The sequence below is a fragment of the Micropterus salmoides genome, unplaced genomic scaffold, assembly GCF_014851395.1.
Source record: "Micropterus salmoides isolate LMB-PRFRI ecotype aquatic unplaced genomic scaffold, ASM1485139v1 Ms_hic_scaffold_8, whole genome shotgun sequence".
Lineage (NCBI taxonomy): Eukaryota > Metazoa > Chordata > Actinopteri > Centrarchiformes > Centrarchidae > Micropterus > Micropterus salmoides.
Genome location: NW_024044570.1, coordinates 28,124,001 through 28,144,736, shown reverse-complemented (window position 1 = coordinate 28,144,736; position 20,736 = coordinate 28,124,001). Strand labels below are relative to the sequence as shown.

General features: G+C 41.2%; 1 protein-coding gene across 1 annotated transcript; it reads right to left on the bottom strand.

Annotated features, from left to right (window-relative positions):
- Positions 1-5,131: 5,131 nt before the first annotated feature.
- On the bottom strand, positions 5,132-20,212 carry mlycd (malonyl-CoA decarboxylase). Its single transcript, XM_038707217.1, has 5 exons — positions 19,601-20,212; positions 14,996-15,108; positions 13,004-13,160; positions 12,430-12,582; positions 5,132-6,771 (listed from the first exon to the last, which is right to left on the bottom strand). The coding sequence occupies exons 1-5, from the start codon at positions 20,144-20,146 to the stop codon at positions 6,226-6,228; spliced, it is 1,515 nt and encodes a 504-aa protein (XP_038563145.1). The 5' UTR covers positions 20,147-20,212; the 3' UTR covers positions 5,132-6,225.
- Positions 20,213-20,736: the final 524 nt, after the last annotated feature.

The window sequence follows — 20,736 nt, the reverse complement described above, 5'->3', positions numbered from 1 at the left end:
AAAAATCTATCAGCTTGGGCTTGATATATATATATATATATAGGCTCACAGAAAGCCTGTGTTACAAACTGTGACATAGACTTTGAAAGATCTGGACATTAACCAGGCTGGGGAGTTGTTTGGTTGCAACATGAGAAGTGTGGGATTTAATGGTTTTAGATCTGGACCCATTCTAGGGACTAAAAGTCAGGATATCCCTGCTGCATTGATTTGGAATTTTAGCCGCGCTAGCGGAGCCTTGTATAATCTGTCTCTTGTGAGTCCCTTTAATGTGGATCATGTAGTTTCTCTTAACTATTTCTGCATACAATATCCATCTACATAAAGTAGCTGGTGCTTTGGTCACATTGTGCTTTTAAGTAAATTGGCAATGTGTCAGGGTTTCCTAAATAGAACCCAGAAGCAGACCGGAGACAGAGAGCAGTTCAGGATGTTTATTACAGGGCACAAAAGGTGGATGGTAAGAACAGAGAGGGTGGCGGGCAGACAGAGAACTTGAGCTGAGGTCTGAGAGGTGGGTGCTGATGGGCAGGCAGGGTAGCGAGGGTTGGGTCCAGAGATCACAAAACCGATGGCAGGTGCAGATTACTAGAGATGGAGAGAAACCAAATTACTAAGGATCCGAAACACTAACTCAACAAGGCAAGTTAACATGAAGTTGGCTGGTGCGAGTGCATACACATATGACACAATGATCCTGCAGCGACTGGATGGCTGGAGGCAGTATAAGAAGGCTGAGAAGATTGCTTGATGAATAGCAGGTGAGTGATCAGGGATGGGGAGCAGGTGAATGAGTGAACCAGATCCGAGAACACGACTCCCCTTCGCCGACCGTGCAAGGAAAGGGGGGAGAACACAGACAGACAAAACAAAAACCAAAAGACACCAAGCATCCCGCAATTGCACAAAAGGGAAAAATAATCAAAACTCACGTATACACATACCAAGAGCCTGGGGCAAGGGGTCAAGGCTTGGGGATTGTGACACAATGACTTCAATAAAAAAGTTGGACAACATTTCAGCACCCCTCACCAAAAAAAAAAACTAACCAATGAATTAAACAGTACCATTGTATTGGAACTTGCAAATATTATGCTGTAAATTTTTGTCTCTTTAAGAAGTTTGTCTACTTAGATGACGAGAGACGTTGCTTTGTCACTATTTAAACTTTGCTGAAGGACGACAAAGAGCAGGTATAAACAATGTGTGTCAAAACATCTTGTTTGTTTTCCCAACTGTCAAAAGTTTGGGAAATTTGACTCATGCACATTAGGAAGCACTTTATATTAGCGCCAAGAGGGACAGAAAGGTGTTTAAATATACTTCTAGGTGGTCCAGATATTGAGGTCAAAAGATGAATATAGAAAGGGACAAACGTTGAGCGATGTGTGAGTGATCATCACCTCTGGGCCTCAGACTGTTTGCCTGATCAATTAACTAATACTACTGTATGTGTAACTACAGAGCCAACTGTGTATGTGTGTGTTGTACGCATATGTGCGTATCGGTGCTCTTTTTGGAACATGTTTACCTTCTGTTCACCTTTTTCTGAGAAACTGCGTCAGTGATCAAAGGGAGCATCTGGGGGAATCGATTGACAAAGTCGAAGTGTATGTACATACGTGTGTGAGAGAGAGCGATAGCAAGACGGAGAGTTTTCACACTCTCCTTTCAATCTGTCTGGCGACTGTATTAGGACTTGAGTGGCTGTCACCCTAGGGTGATGCCACCGCTACCTCTGCCTGTTTACCTCCTTTCCATTCAATAACCCAATCTGATACAAGACGTCAGGTCAGCTAATACTGACTAATTGCAATGGATGAAGGGGGGGTGTGTGCAGAAAATGCCATCAGCAAGCCAAATTACTTTTAATTACAGCCTATAACCAGATAGAGCAGATCTGTCAATCTCCAACTCACTCTGCAACTGGGACAGAGGGGGAGGGTGGGGTGAGTTGAATGGAATAACAGCAGGGATCCAGAGCGAGTGGAAGGAGAGAAAGGACAGTATGCAAGAAGGTATAGACGAAGAGAGAGTGGTTATGGTAAACTAGAAAAGCAAGGGAAAGATGGTCTTTTGCCAGTTAACACGTCAGAGAAGCATTATTTGAACTATGTGCACAGTGTCTAGCAATTCACTCTGAGTGAAACTCTGCTGCCCTCTAAAGGTTACAAAACATAAATAAATATTCCAAAAGCAGCTTGTATTCCTGTGAGCGTGTGTGGAACGTGTGTGTATGTGTGTGTATGTGTGTGTGTGTGTGTGTGTGTGTGTGTGTCCTGATTGCTTGGTAAAACCGTGAAGCCCTTTGAAGACAGACCAAGGGATTGGATGAGCTGTGGGTGCAGGGTCGGGTTACCAGGGGGTGGAGAAGGAGGAGAATGGTGCTGATGTGAGGTGAGAAGCATGAAGGAGGGCCAGCGACAGCAACCAGGAAGAATGGATTAACACACTTGGATGAACCCTCCCCTCACACGCGCAAACACACACACACACACACACGCACATACAAATGCACAATGTGTCAAAGTCAATGGCCTGCAGGTAAAGCTAGCCTTTTGGGAAGGTTTTCTCCCCCTCTCAGTTTTAACTGAAAATCCCACTTTCCTCACTTACCTGGAAATACTGCTGTGAATAGACCGCAGAGTGACATTTAGAACATGTGTGCAAAAGTCCTCACCGTAAAAAATGACTTGAGCCGAAAAAGCGGGATGCATTGATTTCCCTCAAATGTCAGGAATGAGGGTGTAGTAAGTGTTACAATAAAATGCCACACCCTATAAAATTCCAGAGGACACATCCTTCAACTTGATGCCCTAAAAAAACACATCAGAAAGTTTATTGACTTTCATTTTCACACCACACCAGATACACTTTAGTGACTTTACTTTATTGAAAAGTAGGTTGTACCGTAGCTAGTTAAAGACCCTAAAATAATTGTTTTTTCTTTTCAATAAGCCTCTTTTTATGAGTTACTATGGGTCCTACATGAACCCAAACCTTTCTGCCAAAGGTGGGACAGTTAGATAGAGATTTCTATCTATGCGGTTGCATCCATGCTTGTCTCACTGATTTGAAGTTGGCAGGTCTCTGGTGGGAAAAGGTGATGTCACTGTCACATACTTTAGTTTACTGATCGGCAACATTTGAAAATCTGAATCTTTTATTGTTGCTTGTTTAGTCACACATAGTTAACAGTGCAAAACCAGGTTTTCAGGGGCTTTAAGCTTGGCTGATTTTGTAGCATATTAAAAAGCAAATAATAAGCTTGGGTCAGAGTTCACTGTATACTGCAAAGACAACAATTTGATGGCTCCAAGAAGACGCAGCTGACACAGAAGGTTCAGTTAGAGTTTTTCCATTGTGTTTGCATTTCAAAAATTAATTACATGTTTGCTTTTAAAGGACACCACTAGTGAAGTTGGCATGTTTATTCACTCCATGCTTTCCTCAGTGGCACAGTGATCTCAGGAAATGTTGGACTGAAGTGAGCTGGAATGAGTTTGTTTGTGTTCTGTGTCATTTAACTGAATCGAGCGCTTCAAGGAAATGAAATGGAATTGAAGCATTTCTTAAGGGAGAAAGACATCAATAGGGTTAGGGCAGCTAAATGTGACGTTATGAAACTATTGAAACCATTTCTAATCAAAACTCATGCCAGTATTTCAATTAATTGTTTAAGTGGTTTTGGATTGCCTGCGTGTTTATTGATAACATTCTAATATATTATAAAATACAACACATGGAGTTTATCAGTAAAACAGTCCAACACTTATTTAAATTGTTGTCCCTTCAAACTCCCTGTAAAGATGATGACAAAAGGCTTTCACATCTCAGACCTTATCAGAATGAATTAGAACAAGAAAATGCCATGGTGGCCGCTTTACCATCACTCCGTGACTTTTCTGGCCACTGTGAACTGTAAAAAATGGATTAGCTTCATTTGTCAGGCAATTTCCTCCGAATGAGGGACAAGAAATGAAATATACCACCGCCACGCACACATGCACTCCCCATCTTAAAAATAAAAGGATTGTCTGAATTACTGAATTATTTTTAGATGAGGCATGAATTTCCACAGCAGACAGTTTCTAATCAATTTTAATCAGGTCTTCTGCTGCTTTTTGGAAAGTATTGGCTCTAAGACGTGTCAGACAACGGAGCAATACAATATTGTACTTGGCTGTGAATCCATTATCAACATGTGCTGGGCTGGAAATGTGACAAAACTGCAATCTGATTAGATACAAATGAAGACCGGATAAATGAAAAGTCTAACTACACGCTGCACCAATGTGGACATTGTCGGTGATCGGAATACTTGCTGCTACATTTGTCTGCAAATAGCTCTAGCATAGCTTTCCAATTTTACTGCCATTTGATCACGTTTAATAGTATCAAACTTGGTAATTACACGTTCAGATTTCAGTCATTTGAACAGCCATTTTCAAATTAACACCATTTAACTGATAAAGAAGTGTACTTGATTAGCGCTTTCCAGTTAGCACCTTTAAAACAATTACATCATCATCTGATAGGTGTGCAGCAGGGATTGACTCCCGTCCTCTTAAGCCTCCACTAAAACAAGGTTTGCATTATTTCATTTAGCGGAACTCGATGAGTCCATAAATCAGATATCAGTGCTGTAACTGCTTGCTGTTCGAGCAATTTGTCTTCTTAGTCCTATGGGAAATACCTGACTGACTAGTCATTACTTTCACTGTACGACATAATATATTTTTAAAATAAGTTCATAATTAAAAGCTGCTGGACTTTTAACCCAAACTGCTCTGTGGTCACTGCGATCGGTCATTCCTGGGCAAAGGTGGCTTAAAACAAGCCCTAGCTGCCAGCAGCAGGTGTGGAATATGCCATTGTTGTTTCCATGGGAACCCATACCACAGTGTGCATCGTCCTCTGTTGTTAGATGCCGTGACGCTCTTTTCCGTGTTCCCACGCACAGCTGTGCACCGACAGGATTGGGTCTCTTATTGTCTCCGATAACTCCGGAGACACTGACACTGTCTGTGAAGGGCATCCTTTAAACAACTGTCCTTTTTATGCTTCTTTACCCCATCCCACCCCCCCTCCCCCCACAACCCCCAGTCTTCAGAACTGAACACCATCAATCTAGCCATTTACTTTAACTTTATTTCTCACTCCATTAGTTTCTAGGACACAGAGCGGCACGTGGAGAGAGAAGGGGGGCGGGGGAGAGAGGAGAGAGATAGAGAATGTGAAAAAAACAAAAAGAAAGTTTGGCTCCTTGGAGAGATAAAATGTAATTTCACAGTCAACTTGCTGTGATATATTATTTCACAACAATGGGATGTGGGCTGATATGAGCCCTGCTTGGCACCTGTACAGAGCAGTTAGAACAGCGATGGCTCTCTGGAGAGGTCGGCGGTGGTGTGTGTGTGTGTGTGTGTGTGTGTGAGAAGACAAAATCCCCCCCCCAAAAAAAAAATAAAATCACCTGAATGGAGGTACCAGGAGGGTCCACCCCAGTGGATCAGAGTGAGCAGTCTATTAAAACATATGAGCAGTCATGAGTCATGATACAAGGCAGAAAAATCTGGTTTTGTTTAGAGTTACTTAATATGAAATAATATTTCCAGTCTGTGATTCTATGCCTTTGTGTATTGAGCTTTAGTAGGAATAAGCAGTGTGACAGCAGGTGTTTATAAAAAAAATCCAATACTCTCCTATTCTTCAGCATGTTGGCAGTAAGACAGTTTGGCCAAATGAATGAATCTAAACATAATTTATTCCAGCAGCTGCACTCCCGTGTTGCTTCTGCTTCACCATTACACACACTGTTATCCAGGAACATGGTAAAGCATTGATAGATGCCTCGTGCTTCATTAGCTACAGTCTCTCAGCCTGGGAAGCACTTACACAATATCAAACAGCTTCAACCAGAAACCCAATGAGGCAAAAAACCTAACCTATGCACTACATACAGATGAAGATGGGATATGAGACGTCATGTGAGAAATGACTCAAAAAAACTCAAAAGTAAAAATATTAGCTGACATCCCTTCAGTGGTGCTTTTGAAGCTGTTTTTTCTTTTTGGGTATTAATCCGATATCAAATCAAATATATAATCAAATATTAAAAACAAGAAAGACAAGAAAATAATTGATATCAGTCAATATATTAATGATGTCAAGTGCAATATAACAGGACAGAGATGTATTTATGGGTGTACCCTTGTCGATTTCTCACAGTTTGCTGTTCTTCTGAAACTGGGACACCAGTCCCAGCACCTGCTCTGATGCCGGGATGACCTTATTCTGCAGGTAAAGCGCACTGTTTGTAGACGTCTCGTTCAGGAAGTAACGATAGTTCACCATGATGCCGCAGGAGTTCGCCACACCCCTAGGGCTGGTGTCAGCGTGCCAGTTGAGCCGCCACATGGTGGCGCCGTTTTGCAGGTGGAAGTTGGCCACCGGGTTGAGAGCGTAGCCTCGCCTCTTCTCCCCATAGAGGTACCAGGCGCACAGACGCATCAGGGCGGGCTCTAGGACACGGGACAGCCGCCCAGACTGCATCCACTCGCTCGTGCCGACCAGCTTGCGGAGCGCCTCAAAGGCCGGTGTGCCCGGGGCCGAATCAGTGGCCTGTTCCACTTCCTTCCACTCCTGCTCAGACAGGAGGTCAGAGCCACGGCCCTCCTTCCTGTACTGGCTGAGAAGGCCCTGGAGCCAGGAGGAGAAGCCTGGGATTGGAGACAAGCTCGAGAACTGACCCATGTGGGGGAACTCACTCTGAAAGACATGAGGAGAGAGGGAGGTAGAGTTAACCCTTAAACGCAAACCCGAGATCATTTTACACCCCGTGGAATTCATTAGCCCTCAAATCCCTTCTAATCCTCAAACTATTTCAAAACTGAGAACAAAATGGCAGCAACTTCAACTGGCAGCGTTCTCAACATCAACAGTGAAAAGGCAACTCCGGGATCCTGGCCTTCTAGGCAGAGTTGCAAAGAAAAAGCCATTAAAAGAAAAGATTAAGCCCTAATCTTTTCTTTTTATTGGCCGGTTTGAGATATGGCTTTTTCTTTGCCACTCTGCCTAGAAGGCCAGGATCCCGGAGTTTCCTTTTGGTTGTTTATGTTGAGACTAGTGTTTTCCGGGGTACTATTTAATGATGCTGGCAGTTGAGGACCTGCGAGGCGTCGGTTTCTTAAACTAGACCTAATGTATTTGTCCTCTTGCTCATTTGTGCACCAGGGACTTTCGCTCCTCTTTCTGTTCTGGTTAGTGCCAGTTTGCACTGTTCTGTGAAAGGAGTAGTACACAGCATTGTGCGAGATCTTCAGTTTCTTGGCAGATTCTCGCATAGAATAGAATTCATTTCTGAGAAGAAGAACAGACTGACAAGTTTCAGAAGAAAGTTCTTTGTTTCTGGCCATTTTGAGCCTGTAATGTGACCCACAACTGCTGATGCTCCTGATACTCAACTAGTCTAAAGAAGGCCAGTTTTATTGCTTCTTTAATCAGCACAACAGTTTTTGAGCTGTACTACCATGCTTGTTAAAGGGTTTTCTAATGATCAATTAGCCTTGCAAAATGATAAACTTGGATTAGCAAACACAATGTGCCATTGGTACAAAGGGCTGATGGTTGCTTATAATGGGCCTCTGTACCCCTATCTAGATATTACAAATCAGCCATTTGCAGCATTTACAACAATCTCTACACTGTACACTTCTGATCAATTTGATGTTATTTTAATGGACAATGTGCTTTTCTTTTGAAAACATGAGATTTTCTAAGTGACCCCAAACTAGCAAGCAGTAGTGTATATAAAAACATCCATGTATTTAAGGGTTAAAACGGTTTATTTTGAAAAACTAAAAGTGGCTAACTCATTTACAAACGCAAGCTTGACAGTTCAACACAGAATTGCCTCAACCAGCTTTCACCGCTTGAAGAGGGGTAAGCAAAAAAGAAATCTATCAAAGGGGTGGGAAGGAGAAAACAAGGTAAAGGTATAAAGCAAACAGATGAAAAACAGCAGAGATTTGATCCCCACCAGAATGCAAAGGGCACCAGCTTTGCATCAGCAGAAATAAGGGAGATAAACACTCAAACTCAGTATCAAAACACAAATCAAAATGTTCTTGTTTGGGCTCGGGCTGCTGGACCGCATTACAAATCAGCACCACTGCTTCACAATCCTGCCCTTCTGATGGAGATGGATGATCCACTCTCTCCTTCCCTCCCTCTTATTCTGTCCTCCTCCTCCTCAGTCCCTCACACTCTCACCTTTAATACCCTTCCTCTTCTCTCACTCCCCTCTCCCACGTCTCTGTCTCGTCTCGACCACACACACACACACATACGACACACACACCTAGCCATCTCATGAGTTCTCTTCCACCCCACTACCTCTCTCTCTCTTGCCGAATTGCTCCCCCTCTTCTCCACCCATCTTTGCGCTCCGGCGTCGGGGTTGATAAGTGATGGAGCGATGTGGCAGGCAAAGGAGTGAAAGGCTGTACATGAAAGTGGAAGTGTCAGACAACCCCTGGAGGGACACGCTGCTGTCTGTCTGCTTTGCTCTGCGACAGTGGTTTCCTTTCTTCTTCCTTGATTTCATCCTCCCTTCACTAAAAAAATCCAGCCTTCTCACTTTCCATATCCCGCTGGCTCTCGCCTTGTGTTCCTTCTCACTTTTCTGTATCATGATCTCGCCTTCTTCACCCCAACCGCTACTTTGAACTACTCGGTGCTCCCTATGCTGAGAGCAGGCAAGGTTAACAGAGATAGAACGGGGTGGAAATAAGGTCAGAGGCAGTGAGAAAGGTTAAAAAAGGGACAGGGACTAAAGGATACAGAGAAAAAGAAGGACCAGTGCCAGAACTGTGCTCCAGGGTCCAATCAACAAAGACAAGCAAGACCTCCTCACTTCACCTTAAATCACCACCGTGACCTTTTCTTTTCCACTCTATCATCCATCCATCATCATAGTTGTCCCTCTGTGGCTGTGTTGCTCCTCTCTTCACCTTTGCATAAGGCAGAATACAACCGTGTCGGGGTCAGGGGTTTGATTCCCAATAGGGTCATAAAAAATAATACCCACTCATGGGGTGCTTTGGATAAAAATGTCCAGAAAGAGGTATGAAAGTTGCATAGATGAGTTCAATTACAAACAGTGCCTTATGCCCTACAGAGCCAAAATGCTGTAACTACATACTGGTATTCTATCAAAAGTAAGTTTAGATGGGAATATAAACTTTTTTGCAATACAAAAAGAGTTTATGCCATAAAAATATTGATGAATGAAATGAAAAACTGCACATGCTTACTCTGGCTTGGTAATCTGCTCTAGAAGCTACAGTCACCCTTAACTGTGCTCTCCACCACAGACAACCAACTAGACAACTACAGCAAGAGAGGTATGCTGTGTCTCAATTCGCACCCTTCCATACTTACAAGAATGGCAAAATGCAGCGTACTATGAGTACCTGGATGGTACACCCATAATGGTCAAAAAGTTGAGTGTGGAACGCTGGACACTTGTCATCCTCAACGGTCACCATCTGGGCTACAGAAAGGGAGGGAACACCGACCTATTTTCAAACTTGTGAACAAAGCGACCGAAGAAGCTGCAGCGGTGACAATTGTAAAGTATGTTCATTTTTATTCATTTTTTATAAGTCAGCAGTGAGTGAAGTGAGCAGACAAGCCGGCAGATATTTTGGTGGGTGACAATCGCGGTCAAATGTTGGCAATAATGATCTGTGCAGATACAATTTGCCATAAAAAAGTGAAAGCTAGCAAGTATGCTGGCCACCGCTAGCCTTGGCTAAAACAAAATATACTTATTGTGTTTTCCCTAGCTGTTAACTGTGCGTTAAGTGAAAATATACATTTTAATGAACTTACCTCTTGGTGATAAATTTTGTTATTCGACATAAGTTCTATACTAATTGTGAAAACATCCCCAGCTAAACTCCTGCTAAAGCTAACATATCTAGCTTAGTAAAGAAGCAGTAACTGCCAATTCAGGATTTGACTTTCATCTCTGCTGGTTTTTGTGAGGTTAAGATACCTTGAAATAATGTATTTCAATGTATTAAATTTATTTTATTTTATTTATTAATTTAATGATTCAAAGAAAACATTAGCATAGTAGTTGGACAGACAGACACCTCAAAACATAGGGACTAAATGTCCCTATGTAATATGGACTGTAACCATCAAATTAATGTTTATTATTTATTTTTAAAAAGCTGAGAGAACATTTTGATTGTAGCAACAGTCTTTCCAAAGATGTTTTTAGGTATTATGTACCTGATACGGCAAGGATTTATTTGGGTAAAATAATGTGACACACATTTGACCTGCCTGAAAACTCAAATTCCTTTTCCCCCATAATCACCGAGTTGTAGTTACTGCTCTGTGCTTTTGTAGGGTAATACAGAGAAGCTAAAAAGTAGCACACCTATATTTTGGATTGTTATTATTGCATTAGAAGACAACAAAGATGACAAGAATCTTCTCCTGTCAACTTTGTTTTTTTGTTGTCCTGACATGCAAAGCTAGCAGACCTCTTGATGAAGACAACATTTCCCATCTAGAAGGCTTTCAAAACACAGTACAATATAACCTACTTTCCAACCCCTGACACAAACAGCTTTAATGCTAAAGCAGAAAACACAAAACAATATCTGCTGAGCTCACTGAACCATGTGTCGCCATTAATAAAAATGCCAATAAGTGAAAAGCTTGCAGCAATCAAAACAGTCCCCTCGTATATATAATAATAATAAATAAAGTGGAAGCAGCTTAAAGGTCTGAAAACTGATTTTTATCAGGATACACTATAAAGAGCTATTTCCCATCTGTTGGATAGAGCGGCTTTTGATGTTCCAGCCAATGTTCCAATCATTTAACAAGTGCTAGCTGGAGTGGCCTGGCATGAAGGGCTCTTCTGCGCTTATTGAGAGGGATGGATGAGATTTCATGACTGCCTGTCTAGTGACAACTGCTCTGTTTATGTGGGTATGCATTTATGTGTGTAGAAGCAAGTGCTAGAACAAGTGGGCGATTCATGATTCAGCACTAAGACTGAGAAAAAAAAAACATTTGAAAAGCAATCAAACAAAAATCTTGCCTCTTTGTCACAGCTATTTCTCGCCAGCTGGGCCACACCTGAAGTCTACCATATATTAAATTCTGCATGCAAGTCATACAGAGTGAAACGTGTTGTTCCTTGGAAGGAGACAAACAACACCAGAGGGGAGGACAGAGGAGCTCTACAGGAGTTAACAGCTGTATCTGTGCATGTGTCATGTGAACTGTCATGATAAGGTGTTATTATCTAGCTATAATGGGACAGAGTGGCTTTAAATCTTCACTGATATGACTGGGTACCTTATGGTTATTTAAATAACAGATGTTTACATAACCTTCAGTGCCCTTATGCCTTACTCCAGCTTTACCCAAGCCAAGTCTTTCAAGAATTTAAATAGAATGGATTCAAATAATTAATCTGTTACAATTTTCGAAACTGGCTTTGGCTCTAATTTCACAGCATTTTAATTAGCAAAACTATGAACACAAAATGCTACACATCACATTACATTGTTTCATTTTTAAATAAAATGGTAATTTCCTCAAAGATTATCTAAATGGCAATAAGAAGACATTTGCAATTTACGCAGAAGCCAGTACTGATTTAATGCAATGTAATGATGAGTAAGAATGACTTTTGAAAACTTTAATTTGATTTATGATATGTGCTATATTACTGAAATTATAGATAAAAGACTAGAGCCTGACTTTCCCATACAGTAAATCATACATACATTATGAATTTACTACATTAATTAATGCACTAATTCACTGCATTAGTTTACTTTTCTGTTATGCATCTACTACAATGTTTGTTCAAGGCCAATTTATATTTGTGATTTTGACCTTTATACAGTACATACAATTCTGTAATTCTGGAAAGCATGTACCATTAAACCATAATTTAAACTTCCATAACAGACACTCCATGCATTTACATCGGCAGTAACCAACTCGTGCCAATTTGAGGTGGCTGTATGTGGAGGACTGAACATGTGATTTAGTGATTTGCACTTTTTATGTCAGCACAGCAATTTGTGTTTAAGGGTAACAATTTAGGAAGTCAGTTTGTGTCTTTGTGTTAAGAGGTCGTAAACTCTACTGTGAAAGTAAACGAAGAATACTTTAAATTCTTCAAAATGTTATAATTTTCCCAGCTCCCAAAAATAACTAATTAAAATTAAGTAAATTGTCTTTCTGAATGGAACTTTTCAGAAGACCCAACTAAACGTTAAGTTTATTTTTTATGAGTTAGTTTCTTGGTTGCCACATCCATTCACAGTTCCAACATTTTGCTGACAAACGTACTACACTACATCCTGCATCCCCCCCCACACTCACCTGTAGTTCTCGGACCACCCTCTTGATGAGGTAGTTGCCCAGCTCCACCCCTTGTAGGCCAGCCTGGGTTGAGGAGATAGAGTAGAAGATGGCTGCATTTATCTTATTCACATCCTCCTCAGTGTCAAGAGTGGAGAACTCACGGACGATACTCTAGGAGAAAAACACAAATTCAGTCACAATGACAAATGCTGCATTACTCATCCAGATACAAGCCCATTCTCAGTGTTCTTAGCTAGACAGCTGCAGCTACGGCCGAAGTCTCTTACAACTTCTTCAGAGTTGCTGGACCAAAACTGCACTATTTCACAACAAGGAATATTCCCAAATTGCAGTATTGTCAAAACCACCTTCCCCTCACTGTAAATGGCAAGAAAAAGAAGTCAGCACTTTAGAGGATGCTCCCAGAAGGATATGAAGTTTAAAGGTCTCAGTGTTGTTTTTCACACAGTAATAATCCATTTGTCAGCAGAGAGGAGGAACAAAATAGTAAATCCCAGATGTTTAACTATCCTCCAAGGTGTGTGTAAAGTGAGACAAACCGTTACAACAGCATGCAGCTATGGCTTCTAACCTGAATGTTGTCAGAGATGTCTTCAGTGAGAGCCACATGTAGTACAACCAGGGGTTCTCCTGGCATAGCAGCATGGGTGAAGGCATAACATCTGCGGTATGGCCCCACTCTGCGCTTCAGGTCAGTCCAGTTCCTTACAGGGTGCACTGCCTCATACCTGGCATGAAGGGCTGATGGTTAGTCTTTCAGTTTACAATTAAGCGTATGCTAAGCTCCCCCCTCCTTAGTTATTGCTATGCCAGTTAAGGGCTGTGGTCGAACAGTCTATTTTGCTTAGAAAGGTTCCTAACTCGAGTGAAATTTAGGGCTGACACGTTCTGGTAGGTTGGTAGTTTCTTGGTCCTTTATGTTTGAGTCGGCATCTGTGCCTGCCTGTCAGAGGTTCTGTCTGACTTTTTAAAGTTTTACATTTTTAAGTATACATTTTATCAATTCTAAGTAGTTGTAGACTGTGTTTTCTTTCTCAGAGAGCATACTCCCATTCTAGCCTCTCTACACTGGCTTCCTGTGAAATATAGAATAGAATTTAAAATTGTTCTGCTTACAAAGCCTTAAATGGCTAGGCACCATTTTACTTCAAAGAGCTCATTATACCTTATAGCCCCACTAGAGCACTGCACTCTCAAAATGCAGGGTTGCTTGTGGTGCCTAATGTCTCTAAGGTTAGAGTGGGAGCCAGAGAGTTAATTATCAAGTGCCTCTATTATTGAACCAGGTCCCAATTTGTGTTTAGGAATCAGATAACATCACCACTACACTTAAGCCTTTCTGTTTAATAAAGCTTTTAGTCTGATTAAGCCATGCAGTTATAAATCGCTTTTATTATCTTATTTTGTAGATTTTATTATGTGCCTTCTGTATTTTAAGGTGTTTTTTCTCATGCTCCTTCTGTATTTTATTCCATTGTATTTTGTAAGGTGTAATGGGAACATGTCTTTTGGTGATTTTGCACTTTAAATAAAACTTGATTAATTGATTGAATAGACTATAAGACAACCCAGTTTTTACAACTTTAAACTTGCCCAACCTACCAAAGACTGCTAGGTCTAACTTACTGAACATTTACTCGGCTTCAAACTAATTGACACCACGTCAGAGAACCAGAACAAATCGCTGCGTCAGCCCCCAGCCTCAGAGGACAGAAGAGCTGAGTGGATAATGGTTATTTTTAATGGAAACATGTTGTGTGCATTTTATCATGGACTGCCAGTAAAGGTTTAAGCTCAAGTAATGGAACAGTACTGGCTGGCTGTGACCAGACTTAAAAGCTTTGCCATGTTTTATGTTGTTTTACTGCTTATTTTGTAAGTTAGCCAGTTGAACTTGGCTTTAGCATGTTGTGTGGCTAATGTGGCTCCTCCCACAGTGACACGATCCAAAACTTAAGAAAATACTCGCATGATTGGCTTACCTCCAAGTCTATAAATCTAGATTTTTCCTCTTTCAGATCTATTCATTTAGGAGTAATCTTGAAGAAGAAGCACATTTTATTATAATAGTTAACAATATCATCATCATAAGTATTTATGAATACTAGGCCTGTATACATAAATGTCATTTCAGTGCATGTGCTTGTCTATAAACTCACAACATGTAGTAAGATAGCTAGTGACTCACCCTGTGAAGTGACTATGTGTATTAGGTATATGTTACTCCCGCAGTAAGCAAGCTGGACATGCTTAAGTTTACAGCTGACGTTAAAGCAGATAAACACACTGTTCCAATCCATTATTACACTGTTGTTTTGGGGTTTTAGGAAAGGTTCAATAAAAACTCTTTGATGCTGAGTATCACTCTAACTAGACCCCATGCACGCTGTATTGGCATGTGGAGAAATCCAAAGCTTGACAGGCCTGTCGTGCCAAGTTACAATTGCTATGGTATGAATGGACGATCCCTGCTCAGGGGACGGGTTTAGCAATGGTAAATTTTTGCACAATGAAGAGAAAAAACAAAAACAAAGACAGTGTGAGGGAGCCTGAATGCACTTACTGGCTGATCTTCTGCAGGATCTCGCAAGGGGACTGCCAGGTGATTCTCTCCAGTCGGAGCAGACCTACAGAGAACCACTCAGACAGCAAGCTCTTTAGCGTCCCGTTCAGGTCCTGGAAGAAAAAAAAAAAGAGAGAGTTCAGAGTGAACATCCACATCCACCTGATAATAGAAAATGCACCACATTCTATCCCTTGTTGAGAACAGCTCGGCAGCTGGTCTGTCAGGAAAATGAAAGCAGAATATTGCAATTGTATTTCACAATAGTGCAGGGACTATATATTGTACAAATAAAATACTGGTGTGCAGGTAAATGTTATATGCACACTATGAATGAGAAAAAGGTCATGGTAACCATTATATTAATTTATCTACGCGCTGTAAGGATTGTCCTTTTACAGTAGCTTTGGAAGATTTTTTGGCACTCTTTTATATCTTATATAAAGAAGAAACACCGTATTCTCTAGAAATTGCAGCTTTTATATGACTATTAAAGAACACGATAAACGAACAGTCTTCTCCTGACCTCTTTTATAGCGAGAACTCACAAGCTTTATCTTACTGACTGACAGTGAAGTTGCTTAAGTTTGGAGGCTATAAACAATTCAACACCGGTATCTTACACACTGTGCAGGTTGTACGGTTCCCTGGGAGTCTGTATGCTGTTTGAATGTTTTCACATTATGAGTAGTGATTTGTTTGAGCTTGCAAAGGCAGCGGAGGCACTTCAATAAACAACTTGCCATTTCAAAGCAGGCCTGTCCTTCGGCAAAGGTCAGACTTCATTTAAAGCAAATCTTGAACACACAAACGCACGAACACGGTACATGCACGCACTCAAACACATAAATACAGCTTATATTGGCTGTTCCATAGGATGACTTTACTTCAGGCTAACTTTAATACCGGCTTGTCAGTCATAATAACAGCTAATATAAACAAGCTTAAATACAGGCATGGTACAAAAGCCACTGGCTGAGATCCTCTGCGAACAATTATCAAAACTGAAACCAACAAATTTTGAAATTCTACCCCACATGTATGCATCAGGCCCTGCATTATTCAGCTCTGTGGTTGAGAGGTTTCACACTGGAAAATTCTTTTGAGTGAGGAGCAAATCAAAAGTAACCGTCAAAAAAAAAAAAGAATAGAAAAAAAGTTTGGCAAAACTTCCATCACTACTTATGTGATGATGGCGTATGTGTATGTGTGTGTGTGTATGTGTGTATGTGTGTGTGTACAGTACGTGTATTTGTGTTCCTTTAACTTGGTGCCGGAGGTGAAATAATCTATATGATGGCTGATAATCCCAGCCCGGCATTTCTGTGGAAAACGCAGCACATCAATAACCCATGAGAGTGCAGCCGCTGCCTTGGGTAGCCAATTTTCACCCACACAAAGGGAGGCCAAACTGAGATGTGTATTCCATTGACCTAGCAGAAGATGAAGTCTTTTGAAATGGAAGGGTCTAGCATTCGGAGCCTAAGGTTAGGAGAGAGATGGGGGGGGGGAGAAAATCCTGCACTCCCATTAGAAAGAAAATGAAGCAACGCTTTTTGACACAGGAGCTGTATCAGTGCAGTGTGGTGCTGATGTTTTCAGCTGATACAGCCTCTGCTACCTGGAGCTGCAGTTTTATTGTGATTATACAGAGCAATGTCTGGAAGGAACACTCTTTCTATCCGAGGCCAAATGACCATGGACTGCCGGAGTGTTTACAGGTCAAACTCAGCACAGCGTGTGCCAATACCTTTATTCCAGTAGGCTGCATGCCACATGTCAGCCTGGCAGTCTCTGTGCGGGGAAAAAATAGCACTCACTGATACTTTGTGAAATCCCAAGGAGTCAACTAGAATGATGTCTCTGACTTGTCTTTCTATCTTTCATCCACTCAGCTTGTGGACAGTTGAATAAGAATAAAAAGCCTGGAGGTGGAAGGAGTGAGGAGAAACATCAAAAATCAATTATCCAACCAGGAGCGACTAATCTAGTGTAGAATTCAAAGTGACACTTGCGAGAACCACAGTAATTGCAGCCTTGTGAATTCCAAACTTGCATTACTTTAGTAATTTTAGAAATTGTGTCATTTTCTATCTCTGTTTCACTGCCGCTTTGATCATCAGCATAATGTTTTTGATTGCAAGTTTTTTTTTCATTGCCCTGGTATGCACACACTATCAATACATGTACTAAAAGCTTCATATTTCCCACGACCTTTTCTCATTTTTAGCTCAAATCAATTCTGGTAATAACGACAAGAAAAGATTGCTGTGCACCAAGACCCCGGTGGTCAGCACTAAGTACAAGTGAGTCCACTGTAGGTAGCGTAGACCTTTTTAAGCTACAAAAGGTCTCAGTGGGCCTTGGTTATTGAGATTAAATGCATCTGAACTACTTCTCGGCAGGAACAAAATGGATATTGAGCAGTAGAGAAGAGGCTGGAAGTCCTCTGGTGAGAGTGCGGTCAGGGTCTTTGAAAATCATATTAAGTTCAATTCCAAAGCAAAACAAAACAGAAAAGCAGATCATAAAAATGATAGAAACCCTGAAAGCTTCTGTAAAGCCACTGGTCGATTTATAAATGCAACTTCGTGTCAACTCAGTAGGACTCCAACTTGCAGCCAACATAAAGAATACATGCCAGATGGACGGTTAAGTAACACAAACCTTACTTCAGCTCTATAACCTTTGTCAAGCTAAATAATCCATTGATCACAAAAATAGAATATGTACCACTTTCATCTTGTGGACAACTAAAACCCTGCAGGTTGAATTTTGTTTTCCTCACTGAGGAGCATACCTTTTACTGCTTTGCTCTACTGGAGGCAGGCTCCAAATCCACCAATCAAATTAGAGCTGAAACATTGAGTCAATAAGTAGATGAACTTGATCAACATCTTGAGGTGGAAAAAAAACAAAACAATTAGATGTTGTAACTCTGGGCTTTAGGCATTTCTTCCTACATTCTTACATTTTACTGACCCAACAATTAATCAGTTAATGAAGAAAATATTTGGCAGTCGATAATGTAATAAAATAATTAGTTTCAGCCAAAAATAAAACACTAGGTATCACAAAATTTAAGTTGTTCTTTTGTAGCTCAACCACTGCAGAACAAAATATATACAATCCTTCAGACCTGGTTAAAAAAGGACTATTTATTTACACAATGGTTTAGTTTAGGTGATGAATGTATTTGAATATGAAACCTTTGGTGCACTTTGATCATAAGCTACAATCTTAATGCATGTTAGGAAAAGAATTAGCCTATCAAATCATTATAACTTTGCACTGTATGACTTAGCGCATTTGTAAATCAAACAAACTTAATTCATCGTTCATCACAACCTCTATCAAGCTGCTGAACTCCGATACTAAATCTTAGTACAAGAGAGCAAAGTGCAATAAATACACCAGCACTTTTACATCTAGCACTTAAATTACAGTCCCTTTTTAAGAAGTCATATTGACCGTACAGTTAAATATGTCTCTCATGTCTTAAGATATCTTACGCTGGTTTTAAGCAGATCTTAGGTTGAATTTGAGGTTGATCTTATGATGGTTTCTTTAGTACACGTTTGTGTTATGAAACAACAGATTTGTGGCACTGCGCCCAAGCCCAATTTCCCCTCGGGAACAATAATGTCTATTAATATAAAAACATCCATGGTACATTGTGGCCTTAGAAACTTGTTGGAAGGAAAAAGCAGTGCAGGTGTCAAACATACTAAGTGCATGGCATTAACATGAGAGCAAACTTGCTATCTGAAATATATTCCACTCTCATTCCAAGGTGTGCGTGGAAACTCCTACACTACAGTTCTGAACTGAAGTGAAAACCGTAATTATATTTGACTGAACAATGAGATAAATGAGACTGGAAAGGTTAAATTTTCTGAAAAATAAGTTGCCAAAAATGAGCCATTAAGGGGCCAAAGAGCATGAGCCATGTCTTTGTGATGGAATATTCCCTCCTCCCTCCTTTAACTGCCTTTTCTTTCAATTTTATTTTCACTTTGTCTTCAAAAAAATGCATTCAAAATATCCATGACATGCCTGATTTATATTCTGCTCTTTCACATTGTTGCTGCAGGGAAGGTATAGTAGCCTCTTTATGTATAGAATAAAACATTGTTACAGGCTCTATTTCAACTGAAAAGAGTTCCAGCAACAGTGGATGGCAGCTGATCAGTATAGCTGATCTGTCTAACCAAGACAAGCACTAAATATGAAAGAAGCCCTGGAATTGAGATTGACAATGTCTTGTGCTGAACAAGCACTGTCTACCTATCTGCAAAAAAATGCTGTGAGGAAATTAAAAAATCCAAATTTAGTTTGTCCAGTTTGGTAGGGCAGATGAACTGGGGCAAAGGTAATTGCTGCTCGAGCTGTGATGAAATATAAACCGTGTGTTGGGGGGGGGGGGGGGGGGTGCAGTTTGTGGGTGTAGGTGTGGGGGTTAGTTGTATAATGTTAAACAGCTGTACTCAGCCTGCTGATGCTGTTAAAATATACCACATATGCACATCAACATTCCAAAAAGAACGCGAACGGCACTGCTTGACTCATGCGAGCACCCGTAGAAGTTGTAAACAAATGCTTTACCCTGATGTGCGGACTCTCGCTAGCTTTGGAGGAGATTATTTCAAGCACGTCGGCTCGGAGATCCACCAGAAACTTCACTCCCCCCTCGACCCTGCTTATATGATAAAGCAACTGTTTATATCGGGGAGTCAGGCTGTACCGCAGCCTGTCTTCTACTTGCAAAATGGTAGCCAAGTCCCGTAGCTGAGTGTCCAGCAGCTTCACGGCGAGCTCTGAAACGCCTTTGTGGTCTACCCCGAAGTCCTGTGCCAGCCTCGTCAGGAAGCCGAGTTTGTCGTCCTTGTCGAGGCTGCCGTAGAAGTGCATGAACTCCAAGCTGTTTGATTCGGGAGGAGGAGGGGATTTGTCTCTTGTTTCGTATGTGGGTAAAGGTGCAACCACCCTCGCCAGTATCGCCTCCATGCCTGTGACACCGTCACGAATTGGGCTCGAGTACCAGCGCCAAACGCTGACGTCCGGGGGCCCCAGAGCCGCTTTGAGTACAGCCCGGTGTCGCCAGCACCTCACACTGCTACGAAAAGCCCAGATAGCAGGGTGGGATATCATCGCTGGGAGGGAGCTCGGGTGCCTGTTTTGGGACCAGCGACCAGCAGTGACACACAGGATAGAACCGTTTCCGGGTCTCTTAAAGAGACAGTACAGCTGTCATGGCATCAAGTCATAAACAGTCTATGGTCAGAAGGTTAGACAGCAGGGTCATGGCAAGTCTGTATTATAAAGATAAAAGATATATAAAAGCTCCCTTACAGTGTGGCTAATTTAGGGGTAACCCCCCCCCCCCCCCCCAAATAAAACCACAATGTACAACAGCTATTATCCTAAGGCTATCTACTAGTAGTGAAGAGATTGTCCCCCCTATTAGATTATTTATCTATCTTTATAGCCAATACAGGCATGGCTTTTATCCATGTAACAAATTCATAAGGAAATATAAAGATGCTTGTCTTTTGTGTCAGGTCTGAAATATAATCAATATTACACCTCTTTAAACTGCTACTACTTCAAACATTTTGGTCAGTTGTTTCTTTGTTAATATTGTCTGTCTTAAACAAATTTATGTATTTTTCTCAATGCATGGCTGCACATGACTGTAGAAACTTTTGTTTGCTAGGAAAATATATTTAGAAATCAGTAGG

Coding starts and splice junctions, on each gene's coding strand:
- mlycd (XM_038707217.1), bottom strand. CDS start 20,146: ATGATATCCCACCCTGCTATCTGGGCTTTTCGTAGCAGTGTGAGGTGC. Junction 12,583..13,003: donor ACATCTCTGACAACATTCAG/GTTAGAAGCCAT, acceptor TTTTTCTCCTAG/AGTATCGTCCGTGAGTTCTC. Junction 6,772..12,429: donor GGGTGGTCCGAGAACTACAG/GTGAGTGTGGGG, acceptor CATGTCTTTCAG/AGTGAGTTCCCCCACATGGG.